The sequence below is a fragment of the Pezoporus wallicus genome, unplaced genomic scaffold, assembly GCF_028554395.1.
Source record: "Pezoporus wallicus isolate ANWC-B61680 ecotype Strahan unplaced genomic scaffold, APGP_CSIRO_Pwel_v1 contig_3017, whole genome shotgun sequence".
Classification (NCBI taxonomy): domain Eukaryota; kingdom Metazoa; phylum Chordata; class Aves; order Psittaciformes; family Psittacidae; genus Pezoporus; species Pezoporus wallicus.
Genome location: NW_026638957.1, coordinates 3,137,023 through 3,158,952, shown reverse-complemented (window position 1 = coordinate 3,158,952; position 21,930 = coordinate 3,137,023). Strand labels below are relative to the sequence as shown.

The window sequence follows — 21,930 nt, the reverse complement described above, 5'->3', positions numbered from 1 at the left end:
TCCAATTTCTCACAAAAGCCTCAGATTCTCACTGTAAAAAAAGGAAAATGTTTCAAAATACTGGAATGACAAGTGGTCCCAGAATGATCATTTACATCTCACAAGAGCTTTCCTGTTGCAAAGCCATTACTGATGCCACCAACCTTTCCCATTCATCTGGGTTGACCCACCAGATACTAAGGCTCCAGCCATCAGTATCAGTGCTCAAGTTGCTTGTTTTCTTTTCTTCATTTATCACACCACCGTTTATTTGTCACCTAAGCCACTCCGTTGGCACAAGCTACCCCTTCCCTGGCAGCGGCTTCATTCTCCACTCAGGTCGTAGCCGGCAGGTGGTGCCCAGTCGTTGCTTCGTTGCTTTGGGAAAAGGGAAAGGCGGGGCAAGGGCAAAAACCCGGACCCTGCGCCCGGCGGCTGAGGCACAAGGGGCCGTCCAGCTCCCCACAGCTTTGTTGGGCTTCTCTGATCAGAGATAACACAAACTGCTCAGTTTAGTGATAAAACAGGTAACTCTTTATGTACATAAGTTTTTGCCAGAAAAATAAAAAAATAATGCACTTGATCTTAACATCAGAAGCTCTGATTCTTAAATGTCCATAATCCACTGTTCTGGCCAAATATTTCAAAGGTCTGCTTCCACTTACTACAGACAGATTTTTCTGAACTGCTTTCACATACTTAAAGCTCTCTTCAGAGGGTAAGGTTTTGTGATGTTAATATATGCAATTATATAACAAACCCTGATCCTATTCACATAGGAATATCTGTTCTTTGAGATCTGTTAACATAATCCCTTCTTGGTGTTCACTGCTTCAAAATAATAATGTTCTTTACACCAAACAAAATAATATCTTCCCAAATAATAGGCAAATAATAGGCAATCTTACCTGCTTTCTCTTGTTTTGTGCACAGCAAACAGGACCAATCAGTGCTACTCTGGTGATGACTCGCCCTGTGAAGGGCCCCCGTACTGTTGAGTTGGACTTGGAAATGATCACTGTTAACACTGTCATCAACTTCAGAGGAAGCTCTGTCATCCGGCTGAGGATATACGTATCACAATACTCCTTCTAAACCCTGAGTTCATGCTCTGAAAACATTAAAATAAGAGACAGTTCTTCCCCTGCAGAACTCTCCTCAGAAGCCAGTACGTATAGCAGCTCCAAAACAAATCAGTACTTCTACAGACCCATGACCTATGCCTGTCTGAGGAGTGAGGCCTCTTCCTGCACAGCCCCTACCAGGCTGTAGACATCTGAAGATGTATTGTCAGCAGATCCCATATGATTCTCTATGTGGTCATACATTTTAAGGAGTCTTCTTTCCATTGTAAACACTTCTAGGGTATGAGTCTTATATTTCAAAGATTGTGAACCTTTGTAGCTGCAAGGCTGCTTGGCAAAAAGCACCAAAGAAACTGAGGAAAAAGCTGGCTTTTGCAATCTTGCTGTTTATTCTTCTTATTATTATAAATGGAAAGCAGACAAAAAAGCACAAAAAAGAAACAAAAAGTCACTTAATGAAACAAGGGATCTCAGAAGTGCTAACTTACATTCCCAATTATCGCTGGAATTATCAGTCAGGCACTTTGTCTCAATTCACCCTGCATTTGTCTTAGTTTCTCCTGTTTTTTCTTTGATTCCATTTTATAGTTAAAACTCATTGTAAATTCATTCCAAAATACATGTTTTACTATGTAATCTTCTATTTTCTAGCAAGGTGTCACATGTTTGGGTTCCTTCCTGTATTAAATCTTTCCATATATAACAGAGTTCATAGAAATCACTGGATGGCATGTTTTATAATATTAAGGATGCTATGCTTATTTTCACCCAGGCTTTTTAATGTAGGCCTTCACTGCCAGAACAGTGTCCAGGATCTTTAGAGCAGATAAACCCCAGAACTTTATTTTCCTGTTTTCCTGAGTTTGGTAGTTGCAGACAGTTTGTAATGGTTATAAGGCAGCAATACTAACTTTGTAGTTGAGGTTACAACTAATCTCCTGTTCAAAGACCACTCAGGTCAGGCGGTCCAAATTCCTTCAGAAAAAATTGTTATGTTCATGTGCAGTTTCCCTCCTGCATTCCTAACACTGGGGAGAATAAACTGAAAAGGACTTGGACCAGTCTTACCGTTCATGCCTCTGCCACAAAGCAGACCCCGGTGTATACAAGTACCCAGACCTCGAATGAAGGGGTCCCGCAGTTTCCGCAGGCAATGTCTTCTCAGGTATAACTGCTGTAACCAATAGAAAGTTTCTCCTAAAGTCTAATCTGAATCTCTGCTATTGTAACTTAAATCCATTGCTTTTTAGCCTACTTCCAGTAGAAACAGAGAACAGTTTATCTTCCCCTTTGCCATAGTCTTTAACGTGTCTAAAGGCTGTTGTCATGTCTCTCCTCAGACTGTTCCTCTCTAGTCTAAACAAAACCAATTCTTTTGGTCTTTCCTCATACATCACATTTTCTGGACCTTTGATCATTCATGTTGCTCTCATCTGGATTCTCTCCAGTTGGTTCACATCTTTCTTGAAGTGCAGTGCCCAAAACTGTGAAAAATATTCCAGCTGAGGCCTCACAGTGCTAAGCTAAATCTATATATATGTTCAGGAGTTTGAAAAAAAACTAAATAAAAATTGTATAGTTTGGAGATACAATGCTCATCTTGTTGAAGCCACTGGCAGTTTGGTCTTTTATTTTAGTAGGGATGAGGGTTCATATGCCTGGTTCTTACATTTCTCTGAAACAAGCTCTTCTGCTTTTCCCCTTGCTACTTTACTTCTTGCCTTATTTGCCCTGTAGCATTGCCATGGCAAGAAAGAACCTTTGCATTGTCTTTTGGGGAGCTGGAATTGCATAATGCTACTTGGTAAAAGAAGTTTATGAAGATTACAATGCAAGCAGGCAGGAGCAGAGTGGAAGCATTATGTGAGGTCTTCGTTAAAGTGGACTATTAAATTGGAGAATACAGACTCAGAAAGTTGTCACAGCACAGACTGCATTACACAATCAGAAAACTAACTCTTACTCCTAATAAGCTTTGCGAGTTCGTCTGGAGCTGTTTTTCCCTAGCTTTATCAGAGACTCTTGCTCTTTTTACTTGTACTCAGTTTGAGGGGAGCCCTGATGCGATGACTGACAACAATGAAACATTGAGTTGAGTGTGTTTTAGCAGCTTCTATTTCTTCATGGTTTATTTGTCTCCATGCTGCCACAATGTCCTGGGATCTTGTGGCTTACAGCTCTGTATGCAGGCTGTCCTTTATTGTAAAAACAAAAGGGCTGGAGACAGACTCCAAGGTTTAACAGGCAAACTGAGGGCAGGAAGCCAATGAGTTTTGTGAGTAGCCAACTTGGAGGAGATACATGTAGAGGAAATGTGGACAGAAATATCAGAAACAAGAATGTGTTTCTTGAGTGTATCATGGCTCATCATATACCACAGTCTTGGAGGGGAAAGTAGAGATGAGCAGAAAAGAGGAATGTTATTTTATAACCATGGGGCTAACCAAAAGTACTCATGTGTCCCAGATGATGGAAGTGAGACATGGGAAACAAGCAGGCTCTGGTGGCCCAGAGAGGAGGCAAGGGTCAGGCAGGGTCTCTTACATTAAAGATGTTGAACTCTTCACATGCTGAAAGTTTTCCCAGCACTTTAAAGGCCCATTTTCTCCCCTGTGTTAAGGTTTCTTCATGCTCAGTTGAGAAGTCCTCTTCTTCCTGCCATCACATCACCCCCTGGAGATGAAGCACACCCTGTTAGGCATCAGACAGTTTCTCACTTCTGGGCTGTTCTCCCATGGCCTCCACATACCAGCCTGATTTAACCCTAATTTAGAAACATCAAACCCCAGAGGAATTCCATAACAAAACACTTTGTTAAGAGAGTAAAGCTTGAACACTTGGTTTTAGCAGGGTCCAGCAAGTACTCATAAAACTTCACACTTTCTATATAAACATTCCGTGCCTTAAAAAAAAGTGAAAAGTCTGGAAACAAAGGAATTCAGCCACTTCTCAAATGCCATAACATCTTTCATCACTCACTATCACTCCAGCCAACTTTAACTTTGCCAAAATATATGCCAATCTCAAAATAATAAATTACTAGCAGTTTATAATATCTAAACTCTCCATTTCCTAGTCCGGGGTCTGTTTCCAATAGACCATCGCAGACTTGTATAGTACAGCAATTCTCGCCAAATTAAAAAAAAAGGAAAAGAAAATAGGGATATGCATGTCAGGTTTATACAGCTTGAAAGCTAAAAATGCGAACTTGCAACTCCTGTATACATTTATGTCCTCCTTTGAGGCCAGGCCTCCATAAAAGTAGACAGAATTCCAGGTCCAGAAAATGATTATTTATTCTAACCTATTGCAGAGGATTTTCTGACACAAAGGGTTTTAACATATAGTTAATGACAATATTCTGGCTGGCACAAGATGAGGGCATTGACCCCTGTCTGGATACATGTGGCTTCCCTCCAGCTCTGATCTTACACGCTCCTCACTTGGGGTGGCAGAGCCATGCCCTGGCTGAGCTGAGATTGGACAGCTCTGTGCCTCTCCTCCCTGTTGGCTGTCATGTCTGTTTAAACGAAGGTCCTCAGAAGAAAGACTGGCTCTCACTGTGTGTTTGTGCAGCACCTATTGCCAATGTAATAATTGGAATAAAAGTAAACAAAAGCAGAAATGACAGTCATTCGGTCATTTTGATACGGATCACAGTGAGGAAAGGATAATCTATTCTGATAAATGAACCAAGTGATTTATGCTAGTCAGGTTAGGTGCCAGACGGAGAATAATGGCAAGAGATGAATGATCCAGTGCTGTAGAGCCTGAATGGGTCCTATTATCTGGTCTATTTGACTTCCAGATATTTTTAGGGGGTTAAGATGTTTTGACACAGACAAAAAAATATTGTTTCACCTGGGAGTTTGCTGGATCCCACGGGATAGCTTGTCAACTTGTGCTTCTCTGACAACAACTTTGTTGAGAATATTGAAGCTTCTTTGAGTAGCTGATCACCTACCATCACCAAATGTAGTCGTCATTCAAGTTCTCCAATTTGGCTTAATCACAGAATATGCTACTGAATATCTTCCATAGCGTGTAGATGTATTAGATCCAATTAAAATGTCATAGAATAAAGATGTTAAAATAAATCATAAATAAATAACAGTATGTTCAAACCTGACAGGCACTATTGTTAAAATAAATCTCTATCCTGGATGGACAAACCCCTCACACTTTGCATGACTCTGCTGCTCTTTAACAGAAAGATCAGAAGTATCCTTAGGGTCTTCCCTATGTGTGTGTAAACAACTGTTCATGTATGTGTATGCAAGGAGAATTTACATAGCTAAAACTAGTTGTGGTAGTGTGGTTCTGCATTTGGAAGTCAGAGTTGTAAGATAACACACAACAAGCAAATTCTATTTCCTCATCTGATATGAGTGCAGGTGTCACATTTTGTTGTTTTAAGTCTTTGAACCAATTCTGAATAGCTCAACCCCAAAGCAGGTGCTAGTCATGAAGACTGAGGCTGACGGGTCAGTGCCATAGGATCCAGAGGTATTTGTGTGGGGATGCCTCTGATTCTGCAGAGGATTTCCTTACCTGTTTTCAGCGCAGAGTGCATCTGATGTTTATAAGCGTGCGTAACAGAAGTGAAAACCTCACCTACTCCAGCTCTTCAGACTTCTGAGATCCCTCTAGTGGCTTCCATTGGCCAAACTGACTCCCCTGTGTAACTACTCTGATGTTGATGAATTCACAAGAGGGAGAGTTTTGGTGCAAGGCAGATACACTTTTACACCAGCAAGTGAATAATGATGCAGTAATCTTTATGTAAGAATTGAGGAATGTAGTTCTGTAGCAAGGGATCTTCAGGAAACACTTCAGCAAACAAAAGTTCCTGAAATGTCCAATCTCTTTCAATTCCTTCCTGTATCCCAGAAGTGACTCATTCTCCCTTTTGAGTTTGTCCCAAACAAGTGATCTCATTATGATCATGTACTGCAAGCACACGCTGAGTGAGCTTCACTTCTCTGGCACTATAATAATTTTTTTGGAGACCTTGTCACACTTTTTGGAGATCAGATGGAGGCTATGTGCCTCTTCTAAGCTCTGACTGACCTCAGCTGCTTTTCTTATAGCCAGAGCAGGTCCATTATTTCCCTGCCAGGTTCCTCTGCACCCACCATCTGTACAACAAGCTCTTCAGATGTTTCACTGGAAACAAAGGTGCTTCTTTTGACCCACCTGCTGCTTTTGAAGCCCCCTCCCCCTGCAATGATGGTAGGCACCCTCACAGCAAAATATTAGGGCTGAAGGGATTGCCCAGCCTGCTGGCAGGGTTTGACTTCATGAAGAGGATTAAAAATGAACATAACCCCCCAAATTTGAAGGTGATAGATGCTCTTGTAGTTCCTGATGAATCACTTTTCTCCTGAAATTGCATCTGTATCATGCTGGCTTGATAGTATCAAGGCTTTTTAAGAAGCCTGATATGATCAAGCTTATGCAATACACCCTTGGGCTCTGGACACCTTGGATGAGGTTTTCCCACTTTACAGAGTATTTGGCCCAATCAAAAAGTGAAATGTCACCACTATGCTGAACTCAGTGATTGCTTACCACCTTACATTGGGTCTGGATTTAGCCCAGTTTTTTTGAGGTCTTGAATCTCAGTGTCAATGGTGTAAACATAAGCAGATACATATCATTTTTACAGTAGAGCTGAAAGATTGTTTCCAGTAAATAAACAGTACTACAATTGCAGTATCTCTTTCTCTGTGGGCACTGTCATTGGGTACTTCATGATTTCCTGAGGCATCTTTGACGCTTCAAACTTTCCTCTGGTATTTCAAGCCATTCATTGATATGCTTCCATGAATGATTCCTCATCCCTGTTCTTCAAAGGCCAACCCAGGCTCTTGGCTCCATATATTGTTAAAATATCAAGCTATACCCAGGCCTTTGCAGAGTCATGGCCCATGCAATGTTCATAGAAATTGTTCCTCCCTATAACCTATAAGGGATTATGCCGACTTCCTTGAGATTCTGAAGTGTTCAAAGTAATGCATGTGCATGTGGCTTTCAGTACTGGGACCTAAGTCTGGAGATTGCTCATCAACAACTTGCTACAAATGTTCTGTGTTACATGTGTGAAATCATAGCTGCAAAGGTTACTTTTGACAAAAATCCTCAAAACATACAGCATTTCTTGGCTGCCTACACAAAATGCAAACACAATTTAGAAGTCCAGCAGCAGACTTCTCTTGTATTCATAAGAAATTGCTGGGTTTAAGAAACATTTTGGTCAGTAACCTCATTTTGTTGATTATGTAAAATCCAAACAAAGATTTGTTATTCAAATCAGTATCTCCAAGGGAGTCTGAATCTACTTCATCATTTAAAAATACTGCCACCTGATGCCATTCAGGTAGGGGAAGGGGACAGAAAAACTGCCCCCTTCCAAAACAACAGCAGTTACTCTACAGAGATCCCAAGGCTGCTGCAGGGATCAGAAACACCTCTCAGTCCAAGTCTGCACCCCATATCAGTGATGAAGGCACTAAACTCATAAAGACATGTGCTCAGCTGAAGGATAGATGTCTTCATTTACTTTTTAATGATGTCAAGTGAGTTTCACTTCATAATGTGTATAAAATCTGTCACTGTGTTTATACATTTATGAAAAATTCAAAATTACTGGACTGAGCTGTTGCCTACCACATGCATACTACCTGGAGCAAGATCTATCCTATCCCTCTGCCATTCCCCAGAGCTGTGCTCACTTAATTACCCAGTCTGATCTGGTGTGAGTCACAGCGGTCTAAGTGACAGCATTTGGTTCACACCACTGTGAAGTCATTCCCATAGATGAAAAAAAAAAGAATCATTGAGGCATAAAATTGCAGTTGAACCAGAAAGTTAATTAAAAAAGAGCTTGCTCATTAGTTAATATTCAGTGCTTTGGTTATGATGTCATTGATAGGGACAAAAATAATCAATTAGAAAACAAAAACATAAAAAATGATGTTATTTCCTTAGAAAGATAAGTACTCCTGTAGCCTGTAAGTAGCTCTGGAATGAAGATATCCCACACTGGATATGAAGATATCCCTTCCCTGGAAAAGGAAGAATTCACTCCTTGGCCTCCAGCATCCCTGTCTCCCATTGGCAAGATAAACACAGTTGATCCTTACCAGGATTTAGACACAAACGCTGGCTGATGGATGGGCCCGAGAAGGGGCAGAGGCAAGGGAAGTACAAACCAGTATAATGTAAAAGTTCTAAGGAACGTTCTCATTGTGCAGGATCTCTGAGACAAGTCTCTCTCTTGCTGTACAAAATGTTTTAGCTTTGCTGAGGCCTTTGAAAGACAGAAAAGTGCTAGGAGTCACTTCAATAGAAAAAAAGGAGGGCAGCATTCATGTGTTTGAATGCAGCATCAGCTTTCAATAAAATCGCACTGCCCTGGCCAGCCTGTCACCTAATGAGTTGCACTGAACACCAGAAGCCTGTAAGTACAATTTAAGGTACAGGACATACAGAACCACCTTATACCAACAGTTTCTTCTGCACCCGGTATAGGTGCAGGGAGAAGAACTTGCTGCCCAGCTCAACAGATGCTCCACAGAAATTCTGCTTTTGCTTAAGCAGTAATTTCCTGAAGTCTTACTTGCAGGCTGTACAGATTAATAAGCATGTTATATTTTGTATCTATCTTCATTCCTTTTGGAAGAGGAATACTGTAACTTAAAATGGATGGTTTCGATGTCCCTCGTCCTGCCCCCTTAACCAATAAGCATTACTTCATTTGTAGCAGAAAATGAGCTTTTACTTCTAGTATTGTTTTACAACTTGTGAACAATTTACATTGAATATGCCAGTAGGGACTATTTTAAAGCTTTTTTTTTTAAATAAAAAATACATTGCTAACAAAAATCATAATTGAATTCTAGTTTATTTTGATCGTTGCCTGGTTTAATGGTGATCATATAGGATCACTACAAGCATTCATGCCAGAATTATATAACCTCTTCGCAAAACAAGCTGAATGAGTATCAGTGATACTGGTACATCTATTGATCATGAACGCTAGTAACATACATAGAGTGGCAGAGAAAACTTAAAAGCAAAATACAGTGAATTCTCAGGAAGCTAATTTTCTTTGAAAGTTTTTGTTGTAAACTTGCCCATACTCGGAGGTGTGTGTGTGTATTTTACCTTCATTTCCTTCTGCATTTATACATGATAAGGCTCAAATTAACATTTTGTGTAATACTACTTTATCTGTACCCGGAGCTTGATGTATCTGAGGTATTTCTTTCCCCTGCAACTCACCAAAGGTTTGTAGCAGGTCGTTGCTTTTGACAGTGGGGATGGCTCCCTTGCCTCATTCCTCCAAGCACCAGCCATGCTTTGCCCAGTAGGAGCATGCTTTTGGAGTAGGATGTATGGGAGGGTTTATAAAGCTGCATGCTGCAGCCTTGGAAGCATTCCTGGAGGATCCTAGGAGATGAGCTCTCCTCGCAGCCTGATATGGTGCCACTCTCCTCTCCCAGTTGCCCTGGATCTTAGAGGTACAACATGGATCACTGAAGGCAGGGGTTTGTACATGGAACATGAGGCTATGGACAGAATTTGGCTTAGCTCTGCAAAATAAACTTGTCTACTTAACAAATAGTGTTAGTACAAAATAGACTGAACCGGTTTCCTTATGTATAAATCATTAACTAGCAGCTAGTTCTCACTCCCACCTGCACTACAAAGCTTGTGATTTTAGTACAACAAAGGCTTTTCCACCCGTACCATACTAAATGACCCATGCCTAATGGCATTTGGCTGTTGTTGGTTGGTTCTGTGGCTGAAGGTGGAAAGTTCTTTTTTCAGTGAATTGCAAGGGCAACCAAGCCTGGTGCTGGTTTGCTTTATGGGAAGTGAATGAACTTAAGTCACACTGTTGCGCTCTCACATTCCATCACTCAAATAACTCACTGCAGAAGTGAGGTAGGTAATACGCCATTCACTGGGCTTGTGATGATTTACAAGCCACTCAGAGAGCCGATAAAGATCTTTATAGCTGTTTCAGACTCAAAGGAACTGCTGCTGCTCATTTACAGTATCATGAGGACACGTCAGTTCCTTCCACTACACTGCAAATGCATTGCTCCTGAATCACACACTCCAGAAAAATGACACTGAAACAGGCACATGTGCAAACCAGAACAGGAGAGGCCACGTGCAGGAACACTGGGCTGCAAAGTTTCAGGAAAAGCAAACAACTGTCTAGAACTGCTAAAAAAAAAATGAGAAAACAGGTCTGTGGTCCATGATCAAGGACTCTTGTTTCTTAGTCTCCATTGTACCTGCTTTGGTACAAGTGGCCTGAAGCCACCGAGTGGCTGGGCTTTCCACTCAATTTGGTGGAGAATAAACACTTTGGGAAACAAAATGGCTCGGATTTAGCTGTTGGCATACAGCTCAAGTAGCCTCATCTGAGGTTTCCAGACCTGAACCACTGCATTCTTCTTCCTCTAGCTGCTAGCAGTCCACTTTTCAGATTGTTCTTATTATATATGCTGTCATGTTTGTCTTAGATGGGGTTGCACATGGGACTGGAGAGTGTGACCCTCCTTCCCTTTTGTTGTTCTTTTCACAATGGAAGACCAATCTGCTCTGACAGTATCTTCCCAGCCAAGGGTCCCTGTTCAGCAAGAGCTCTGTGAATAAGTCAACAGTATCTCCAGAGCTGACTCACAAGCGTGGAGGTTGTACTTTCTCTTCTGCCAGTGCTGTCCAGCCAGCTGGTTAAAGTCACTGCTGCTGGAGAGATGGAGTTTGGCTGAGCTGTAGAACTGATATCCTGCAGGGATTTAACCTCCTACTGCACTTCCTTAAGGGTGAGCTATGAATCGTGTTTCCTTGAGAAGTCCCACAGGCTGTATTCTGTGTATCAGAACTCCTGCCTCCCTCTCCTCGCTCTGTTTTTGGTGGCACCAGTTATTCATTGGGCCTGCAGGTGCTGCTGAATGCTGTTAAACTGTCCTCAGTGTCAGCCTGCACATAGCCACATAAGGATGGAAAAAATGAACCTTTCATGTTTTTTCCAAGAAGTGGGAAATATTTTCTCATACCAGTAACTTATTAGGACAGCATGCATGAACTTGGCTCTTTCACACTGATGCAAAGCTTCATAGTCTGTGGCACTGATCATAAGGACTGTCCCGAGTGGCAGGTAATTGCTGATCTTCAATGGCACTCTGAATTTCCATTTTTTCTCTTTCTAGACTGTTTTATTTTTCCTTTCATGGGCTTTTGCACATTTCAGACACCATACCAGTACAGAATGATCACCAAGGCCCCTAAAATCCAGTACAGACAAAAAGTCTCTGTCTGCCTGCTAATGAAAATCCTTGTTAATTATGGGATAGCCATATCAGTGAGGGAGCAGCCACAGCACTAGCTGAGAAATGTTCAGTTAGTTTTCCTAAGATCTTGAAGAACTAGTTCAATAAATCCTTGCTTGCTTGAATGAGTGCACCTTCCATCTCCCATCATGTTTTTCATTATGTCACTTGGATACACACGCACGTGGTTTTAACATGAAGTTAATCCCCAAGCTGCAGTGCAATGATTAACCCTTCACCCTTGAATTCCTTGCTACCACATGATCTAGTTCTTACGGACCTAAGAGTTAAAGCGATAATAACAGCTGAAAACACTTGAGGCGAGCGGGTATTTGCTTGCCATGGAACGCCAGATTTAGTCATATATATACAAAATTTTGGCTTGGGAAGTACAGGTAAATAACATGGCAAAGCTACTGTGACATGTAAACAAATATTTGTACCTACAGTTATTACTGCTGACTCAGGATTCTTGAAAATAATCTGCCAAGAAAATACCAATGAGAATAAATATCCTGCAGTGTGCAGCTTTTAAACTTTCTGTTAACATACAGGTTTGTGACACCTGCACCATTCAGCTCAAGTGAATCAAGTTGTACGATCAGGTTGTACCAAGACAGTAACCCACTTCAGTCTGTTCAGCAGAGCAGCCTCTGAAGGGTTGCATGTTCTCTCCTCTCTGGATAATAATGTGTATAACCAAACATGAGATAAATATGCATAATGCTCTGCTTTGGGGTGAGAGTACATCCTTATTCCTCCTCTAAAATAGAATCATAGAATCATAGAATAGTTAGGGTTGGAAAGGACCTTAAGATCATCTAGTTTCAACCCCCCTGCCATGGGCAGGGACACCTCACACTAAACCATATCACCCAAGGATTCGTACAACCTGGTCTTGAACACTGCCAGGGATGGAGCATTCACAACCTCCCTGGGCAACCTACTCCAGTGCCTCACCACCCTAACAGGAAAGAATTTCCTCCTTACATCCAATCTAAACTTCCCCTGTTTAAGTTTTAATCTGTTACCCCTTGTCCTGTCACTAATGTCTTCATTAGCCCCTAATGAAGAGTCCCTCCCCATCATCCCTATAGGCCCCCTTCAGATACTGGAAGGCTGCTATGAGGTCTCCACGCAGCCTTCTCTTCTCCAGGCTGAACAGCCCCAACTTCTTCAGCCTGTCTTCATACGGGAGGTGCTCCAGTCCCCTGATCATCCTCGTGGCCCTCCTCTGGACTTGTTCCAACACTTCCATGTCCTTTTTATGTTGAGGACACCAGAACTGCACACAATACTCCAAATGAGGTCTCACGAGAGCAGAGTAGAGGGGCAGGATCACCTCCTTCGACCTGCTGGTCACACATCTTTTGATGCAGCCCAGGATAGGGTTGGCTTTCTGGGCTGCAAGCGCACACTGCCTGCTCATGTTCATTTTCTCATCAACCAACACCCCCAAGTCCTTCTCCACAGGGCTGTTCTGAATCTCTTCTCTGCCCAACCTGTAGCTGTGCCGATTGATTGCTCCGACCAGGTGTAGGACCTTGCACTTGGCATGGTTAAACTTCATGAGGCTGGCATCAGCCCACCTCACAAGCGTGTCAAGGTCCCTAGTGTTATTGCCAAGGGTTGTGACCACAGCACATTTACTTTCCAGTGACTCTGGGTGCACTGGTTGGAGCAGCCAACGCTGCTGGCAGCCCTGCAAAGTGAAGGCTGGGAGGGAGGGCAGCAGGTTGGCATTGCCTTATTTCATGTACCTTGAGAGTGCTGTATATTGTGTGCTTGCCAGGGAACAGAGCCAAACATACTGCAGCTTTGTTAAAGGGTTAAATTTAGGCTAGCAACCTCTGTTTCTAGTTCTTGCTATTTTTTAAATGGCTTTAAACACCAAGCCAGACTGGCCTGTTTTTGCCTCCTTGCCTTTCCCCAAAGATCCAGCTAGAAGGTCAGCATGTTCTCTTGTTTTGAACTGAGCAATTTCAGATGGAAAAACAGCATTCCAGCTTCTATGGGCAACAGGTCACCGGGCTGCATAAATGTTCTTCCTGGCTCCCTCATTTTCACAGGGGTGGCAGGCCTTAAAGTGTTGTGATTTCTGGGATGGCTTTCTGCCCTCACCCCTTTAAGCAAGGTAAATAAAGTTTGCTTTCATCTGAAAATAGAAGAAGAAAAGATCAGAGGTTTAGAATGGGAAACAATAAACTATTTTTGTGCTTCACAAGTTGGGGCTGTTTCTTGACTTGGTCCCTTTCAGGAAGGACTTTTTGCATGTTGCCCTTGCTCTGTGAGCGGTGACACCTGGCTGGCCTCTGTGTCCCAGGGAGAGGAACATCTGCTCATCCTCGGGCAGGCCTGTATCTTTTGTGTCTTTTGTTGGGAGAGAGTCCAGCTCTGAGGCCATAAGCAGAACCCAGAGAGACAATGGTGTGAAAACATAGGGCAGGGCAGCAGCACCAGGTCCTGTGGTCCCATCAAAGCAGGGGTAAGAAAGGGGCCAGGCAGGAATTTGGACACGTTTTGTCCCTGGGTCAGCTGCCTGCTCTGCCTATTGCTTGGGCAGGCAGGCACCCAGGCCCTGGGGAGACTGGGAAGACCTGGAGAGCAGCCCCTCATTATCAATTTCACGTTGAAACACATATTTCTGAGAAGTGTCACAAGCAACTGAGACTGGAACAGTGTTTGGGGAGACACTCAGAGGCATCCCAGGAGATGGCACCATCCCAGCACATTGGGAGAGCACCTTCTGGGGTGACTGGGCTTCACAAACAGCCCAGGGAACATCCCCCAGGTATTGGGAAAGGGCTTCTCCTATGAGATTTTCACTGGCCTGGGCAAGAGTGGGGAGAAAAACACAAACTGTAGGAGTGATGGTCTCCAACTCCCCACAGTTCTGATGTCCTGCCCATCCCTATCCCATCCCCATCCTCACAGAGATCTCTGATGCCCAAGGCTGGGGCTGTGCAGCTGCCCTGCTCCCTGGCTGGGGGTGAATGGGGGTGCATTAGGGTGGCCTGTCTTCCCCATCAGCCCTTGGCTTCCCCACCTGCCGAGGCTCCCTATCAGTTCCCTCCTCAATCCCTTCATACAGCAGGGGCATAGCAAAAATACACATGTGCATTTAAATGCCTACATTTGGACTTGCGTTTCCAGCCCATTTTGAACTGCAGTGCCTAAACCACACAGATTTCCACTGCTAGCTGGTCACAGCTATCATTTTTTCATGTGTTTTTTAATCAGATGAACTAAAATAATTCTGTGAGATTTATTATGTCTCTGACTTGTAAAATACAATAATTTCTTACTACGTTACATTAATATTTCATAATTCATTCTTAATATTATTCTTCAATAAAGGTCTGTGCAAACAATCTATCCCACAGGAGGAAATTCTGCCAGATCCCAGCAGCCAAATACATTTGCTTCAAATACAGGAGTTCATGACCTTTTATGTTTGTTAATGTGACACTATGGAAATTATTTATAATAAATAAGTATTACTTCAGAGGTGCTCCATGGGGACTTTTTCAGTGATACAACAACCTTCCCTGAAACAGGTCTTTCCTGTTTTGTTTGGGGGTTTTGGTGGTTTTGGGGGTGGGGTTGTGTGTTTGTTCTTTTTTTTGGGGGGGGGAGGATTGTTGGGTGTGGGTTTTGGGGTTTTCCCCCCCCCCCCCGCCCAAGCAATGAAGGTTTGGGAACAATTTGAAATCCAGTTCTTGAACTGAGTTCAACTACTGCACTGAGAGGTAGACGGAAACTCAAAGATATCTCAGATTTCAAATCTCTTCTGAAATCAACAACAGGCAAAGTTCTTCCTTTCTTTTTTATCCTTTACCCAGAAAATTCAGTTTTCAAATAGCAAACCGTATCCAGACAAACACTAAATATATTGGCTTAAAGCACCAAATCAAACAGGAAAATACTGGAATTGTTTGGATCCAAATGACAGATTGGATATGCCAAGTGATTTTTGCCCGAAGTGTGCTCATTTTAAAGCAGGGATAGTACATCTACCCACAATTTTGCAAGAATGAAAGCTCTAGAAAATATCTGAAGGTGCCAGGATGCTGGTAACATTTAATCTTATTACCTTTTTTCAGAAGGTGTGACAATGTCCTCACAAACCTTTGCTGGTCATTAAGAGCAGCTGGCTCTTAATGAACAGTCAAGAAAAGGATGCAACTGGAAAACACTTCAAGGAGCATGTCTTGGCTCTATTTCATCTTTTGCAAACTGCACATGAAAGTTTATAATGTCTCTTGAGTTTACTGGATGCATCATCTTGGATTCCTAGACAGTAGCAGCAGCAAGAAATGCAGCCTGAGGATGAAGCTGAACCATTTGCTCCTGCATAAATATGCACCCACAGTCACTTCTGTTTGTCAGCCCAGGGTGAAGCTGATGGCCTGAAAAGTCCACTCCAGGTCCAGCACAGCACCCCTGTGCCTCAGTGGTTGTCTACCCAGGAACCTCAACTCGCCTTAGGCTAGTCCGGGGCTGGCAAACTGGCAAGGTTGAAGGTTGAAGACTGCTGTGTAGTTCAGAAGCAATTGCTGCAGCCCACACAGATATGGGACTGGCTGTAGAGAGACAGAACCAAAGTGTTCTGGTGCATGAAGGATAAGCCTGCCTTGGATTTATTATCAGAATGTATTAATGATGTGTGTCTGTACAAAGAAAATCTGCTTTATAGGATAAAGCGAGGCAACAAGCCAGCAGATATCTTTCCAATTCACAGTACATCTAATCTAGACGAGGTAAAGAGAGGGTCTAATTTGGACAACAAAGTGTCTCCATGCAATTGCTCCTCTAGGCATTGCAGCAACGTTTTCAAAAGATGTTGTGCAACAAAGTTGTTCCCAGTGTTTTGGGAGGAGGTAACTGGCTGCAGCCGCAGATGCGGGACAGAATTACAGTGGTTATGTCAGGAGAGCGTGACGTTAAACATGCATTCAAAAAAAGGAGAAAACAAAAAATAACAGTCATAGATTGAATTACAGCAGCTTTCTATAATGAAGTGTGTGGACCCCACCCAGCATCTGTGGCAGAAGAGGGAAGGTGTCTGCTTAACTCAAAGGTTATGATGAGAATGGAAAAAGCCAGGCTCCAGCTGAGAGTAGCACAGGAAGGATGAGGAAATAGTTTCATGTTTCTCCCAGTAAAACCTCAGGGGATAAAGATCACTGCTGCAAAAACTTTAATGGTTGTAAAAGCCTCTGGCTGCAGAAGTTGTTTATAACGAAGGTGTATTAACCACTTAGAGACTTCAGCTGAAAAGGATTCTGCTATTTCACTTACATCTAAGTTGCAAACTCCTTTTTTCTCTTGTAAAAAAACTCTGTATCAGAAAACTTAATTTAGTGGCTACACACGGAATTTGGCTGTAAGATGTCGTATGCTGTGTGCTGGACTTGTACTGATAACGCCCTGCTTTTAGGTCCTAACAGCTAAGCTCATCACTTGGCTATTGCAATATACACTGGATTCTAGCTCTGACGGTAAGTACATCACTTCATGTTAGTTTCTGAAAACTAAAGTATTTCACAAGCAGCAATGTTAGATCCTTGCTTGCTCTGAAGGATTCCAGAGCTGGGGAAGCTATTTGCAAGTATTGGCTTAATTGCATGTGATCTTTTGCAAAGCAGGCAAGAACTACTAAGCAATGATGTTTTCCACTTTTTTGCTTGAAAGATTACAGCATGCTCTCTGCAAACATGATTCAAACTCTCTGAGCTGCTAGATCTTTTAACATGGGGGTTGGCATGACTCAATACACGTGCACAAGTGCTGGGATCAGGGTTCTGAGGCAAATGATTGTGAGGAAGAATTCAGGCTTGATTGATGCAAAGCTGCAGCCTCTGTCAGCATTCCTGCTTAAAACTTTGTTCACTGGAGTATTTGCACAAAGTGAAGAAAAGGGTCTTAGTCTGCTTGAAAGCTTTTGTAGATAAAAAGGATTACTCAAGAACATTTGTATCTATATTTAGACATGGGGGTTTTATTGTATCATTATTTTATTTCCTAAAGGTTTGAGGCCCAAGGACAACAGCATGCACTTCTGCTTGTAGCTACTTTCTACAGCCTCCGCTTCTGGCTACTCTTCTTTCACTGAGAAAAACACTGGGAAGTTGTAATCCAATAGCATAAACAACCTCAGCAGCAAGTGAAAAAGTGTGCTGTGCAAAGGTTCAAAACAGATGAGACAAGACCTTGCTGGGGGATATGAGATGTGAAGCATAGCCCAGACTAATAAATTCTCCTCTGTTGGCTCTGCATGGGCCTACTCAAGTGTCTCAGCCCTGCATTTCTGGAGCTCAGTGTTGTGGTTTGGCACAGCCAGCCAAAACCAGGCCAGTTTATTAGCCTGGTCTTAGTACTGAGGGTGCCCTGGGTGGAGGCAGCATGAGGAGACAAGAGCAGCTGCAGAGCATTAGAACTAATGAGGATGAGTGGCTGTAGTGACTGTCTGGTGTGGACACAGAGAAGAGGGGCCAAGAGCAGGCATCAGTGAGGCATGGGAACATCACCAGGTTTCTCAAGCAAGGTTTAGCTGCAGAAAGATTACAAACACTAGAGCACAACCTGGGGCACTCTATGCTGCCAGGAGGCTGGCAGGGAAGGAAGATAGTATTTGCAGCTGACAGAAAGGTCTAGGAAGCAAAGAACAGTGGTAAATTAATTTCATTCAGACTAGATTTGCTTGGGACAAAAATCTATGGGATGGTGGAGGTTTGTTTCTCACCCCAGCTAAAAAAAAATCGCAGCACAGTAACAGAATCATAACCGTAAGATCATTTAGTTCCAACTCCCCTGCCATAGGCAGGGACTCCTCCCACTAGACCAAGTTGCTCAACCAGGCCCTGTCCAACCTGGCCTTGAACACTTCCAGGGATGGAGCATTCACAACTTCCTTGGGTAACCTGTTCCAGGGCCTCACCACCATCACAGTGAAGAATTTCTCCCTAAATTTCCCATGTTTAAGTTTGATATTTAATGTTCTCCCTCTCCATACTAGATCAAATTAGTCATACCCCTTACCATGCACTTACTGAAACGAACTCCCCAGTTTTCAAGTGGCTGAAAGCAGAATGGAAGGTGTGTCCCAAACCATTAAAGCAGCCTTAGTGATGTGAGAAAAGTCCCCCTCAAATTACAGAGGGCAGTCTTGCCTTGAGAAAGAAGGAAAGCTGGACTTACAAACTGCTTTTTCCTTTAACTGCCTTGTCAAAAATACCATTTTTAATGTCCTTTCCTTCATCGGAGAGGCAACTTGCAGTCCCAAAGGCTGGCTGCTACTGCACTGCTGGCTCCAGCACCTGGAGAGCCACTCAGGCAGGACTGGAAGTCACTCAAGAGCCTGAAAAACCCTTGAGTGTGAAAATGCCGATGTAACTTGTTAGCAGCAAGCTACACACAGGGACCTTACTGGCCATTAAACAACGCACTTCTGTGAACAGTGAAGATAAAGATGTTCAATCAGGTAAATTAATTCAGTAAGACACCCTGAAATGCTTGCTTAATGTGCACATCAGGAGGACTCAGACAATTTTGGAAGCATATCAGGTTACTGGTATTTCTTTAGAATAGTGACCACACGTAATCTCATGAGCTCCATTAGCAGGAATCAGAGCCACTTTGCTATGTGATACCCCAGCACTATGTGACTGGCTCTGCAGAGATGAAGAGAGATGCTTTGTTAGCTCAAATATTACGAGCTGGTGCTTTTGGCAAAGCATCTCCCCTTACAGTGGCTCTGGAGCTCAAAGCAGCTGTGTTATACTGCATGATGACAACCATGAAATTTTTAGTAAGCAGCAGGTCCATGGTACTATTAAATTTAAAATGAAAAATACTGTAATCGAAAAACTGCAGTCTTGGTGGATGGGGAATCCACCAATATCTCACTCATATTTGCCTCCTGTGGTATTTTAACACTTCTAGTTCTTTATCAGAAACTGGAATCAAGGAGGGGATGGGAAAGGGACAGGAGACCACCTTGAGTCTCACAAAACTTTGCTTCCTGCAAGGAAATTTCTGAACCAGAATTTCCTGATGAAGTTTCTGAACCAATCCACCACATGTGATCCATAAATTACCCCTATGGACGATGCACTCTGTGGCAGGGGCTTTCTCTCGTGTGTCTATGTAAAACCCGACTTGACAGGGATCCATATTCCAGATGAACATGCCATTTACTAAGAGCATTGTAAAAAATTAGAAATTCATTTTTCCTCTCTAAAATATAGGCCTGGTGTTGCTCCTAGCAAAGCAAGGGGCAGCGTTGGCACTGGCTTTGCCACTGTAACAGCCTAGCAAGCGACGAGGAAAAGTTACTGGCAGCTATGTGGGAAATAAATCTGTCCCTTTGGTGAGGCGGGTGAGGCTCAGGTCGACGGTGAAGTTGTCCCTCGGGATAGGGATGGGTGAGTAAACGCTGCTGGGCCGCACCTGAGGAGCTATGCGGGCAAAGAGCCCGGCAGTGCCCGGCTGCGAGGGGCAGGCGGAGGCCGGCAGCCACCGGGCGGGAGGAGAGGCCTAGGAGAGAGAGGCGGCGAGTGGCCGGGCAGGAGCCGCGGGGCAGGGCGCAGCTCCGGGGCAGGGCAGGGCAGTACCGCGCCGCAGGAGCGGCGGGCAGGCGGCGGACAGCAGCAGCCACGACCGGGCGCAGGAGGGGCTGGGCGCCCTCCTAGCAGGTACAGGGTCCGGGGAGCTGGGCCGGTGGGAGCGGGAAGCGAGGTCCGGAGCACCCATCCGGGCCCCGCTGGCGCGCTGCCCGCCGCCGGCTGTGTGAAGGGAAGGGGGCGGTGGAGAGCGGCGCAGGCAGCGGCGAGGTGGCAGGTGCAGGCAGGGACCGCCGGGGAGGCCGAGCACCGCTCCGGGCCAGCCGTAGAGCTGCCCTGGCGGCCATGGGCAGCCCGAAGGCCCGCGGTGGTGGCTGCCGGCGGAGCTCGGAGGCAGGGGAACCGCCCGAGGTGTCCCCTGCGTCCGGGCCCTCCTCGGACCACCGCGGCGAGTGGTGGAAGTGGCAGCTTGCTTTCCCTGCCTAGTCCTCAATGGAAATGTGAAGTTGGATTTTATATTTCCAGCAGAACCACAGCCGATCTCCATCAGGCTCTGTAACTCGTGGCACACCCCGATATAGCAGTGTGGGACGTCGGTGAGAGTAAATGGGAACACCGCAGCCGGGGAGGCTGGCTTGGGCTGTCTTGCTAAAGTTACTCTTCCGTATGTATCACCCACATGATTGAACATATCGTAACTGCCTTGTGTATTGATACTTAGAGTATTTAAACATGAGTATACAATGATACTACTGTGATTTGTAAATTATTACTTTCTCACTGTGCCCTTGAAAAACTAAAGAAGGCTCCTGAGAAACAAAAGTTAATGATCTTTTTTACAAACTGATGTATTTCCCCCAGTGCATATTGATAGGTATATTGAATGGGACAGTGTGTTTTTAAAGTCAGATTTTTTTATGAATGTCAGCATGTTGATCTAAGTGGCTTTTCTAAGTAGGCTAAAACTGGACAGACAATTCAACTTGCAGAACATGAGTTACAAAACGCAGTATTTGTTATGGGCAGTTTGTGTTACAGGTGATGTGCAGATCTACAGTGCCTTGTCACCAGGATACAGGATCAGGGGTTTGGAGTGGAGACCTTTCAGTGCCTGCGGTTTGTTTGCTTATGGCTATGAGTGATAATTTTACAGTGTGCTTCCAAGATTTGTCTGAGGACTGTAGTTTCTATCAAGTGACAGACCTAGAGAAATGGAGGGAGGTAGGAAAATATTCACTATATTGAACTACTACAGAATTAAATCTTCATAGGAATTAGGTCTGAGATTAAATTGTACTTAAAACAGCCTTAAACTGGTATTGCTATAAGAAAATGTCCTTTTAAAATCCTGCTGTTCTGTGTGAATTAACAGCTAAGCATTTTCATAGACAAGAAACAACTAATTAGGTTATTTCCTTCCCTATGAACACTTCAGGTAATTAGAGGTGTGGTTTACCGAAACTCAGAAGGAAGTTGTGAATATAGCTAGACAGTTTCCCTTCTGTACTGCATGAAATTAGCATCATTAAATACATTATATTTAGTGAAGTTATAACCTGCTGTATCCAAGAGCACTGTTAAAGCAGCAGTCATGCTCGTAAGCAGTTTCAAACTGTCCTGTTCAAAAGCCACGGTGTATTTTTTTTTAATGCATACCATACAGCTGGATTCCTGGCTGGTTTAGATCACTCTGATTATTAAACAGCATTCTGAAATAAATATCATCTTAAATTAAGCTGGTCTGGTAACTTTTCTTCAATGTGAAAACATGCCCAATGTCTCATGCGATGCATTTCACTAGATAAGAACAGAAAGGTTGATATGGTCATTCCTCTAAGGTACACTTCCAGTCAGTGCCACTTTAATTGTGCAGGAAGAGAACTAGATCTCAGGGGATGTATGCTGCACCACAGCTGTGAAGTGCTTGGGATGATTCTGCGGGCACCCTCA

At 43.6% G+C, this 21,930-nt stretch overlaps 2 protein-coding genes across 6 annotated transcripts in view; both read left to right on the top strand.

The window, feature by feature from the left end:
- Positions 1-1,784, top strand: part of FBLN5 (fibulin 5) — a 44,625-nt gene extending 42,841 nt beyond the window's left edge. The window contains exon 11 of the mRNA XM_057413323.1: positions 913-1,784. Within this exon, the coding sequence (XP_057269306.1) occupies positions 913-1,074 (162 nt within the window). The 3' untranslated portion in view covers positions 1,075-1,784. The remainder of the gene's footprint in view (positions 1-912) is intronic.
- A 15,114-nt stretch (positions 1,785-16,898) lies between these two features.
- The window catches only part of TC2N (tandem C2 domains, nuclear), a 34,380-nt gene continuing 29,348 nt past the window's right edge, over positions 16,899-21,930 (top strand). The window contains exon 1 of one of the 5 annotated variants that reach the window (XM_057413317.1): positions 16,899-16,917. The gene's annotated coding sequence lies outside the window, so the exon portion shown is untranslated. Of the gene's footprint in view, positions 16,918-20,030; positions 20,113-21,930 lie in introns of those variants that run through there. The other 4 variants (XM_057413315.1, XM_057413318.1, XM_057413321.1 and 1 more) reach the window with 4 other exon arrangements.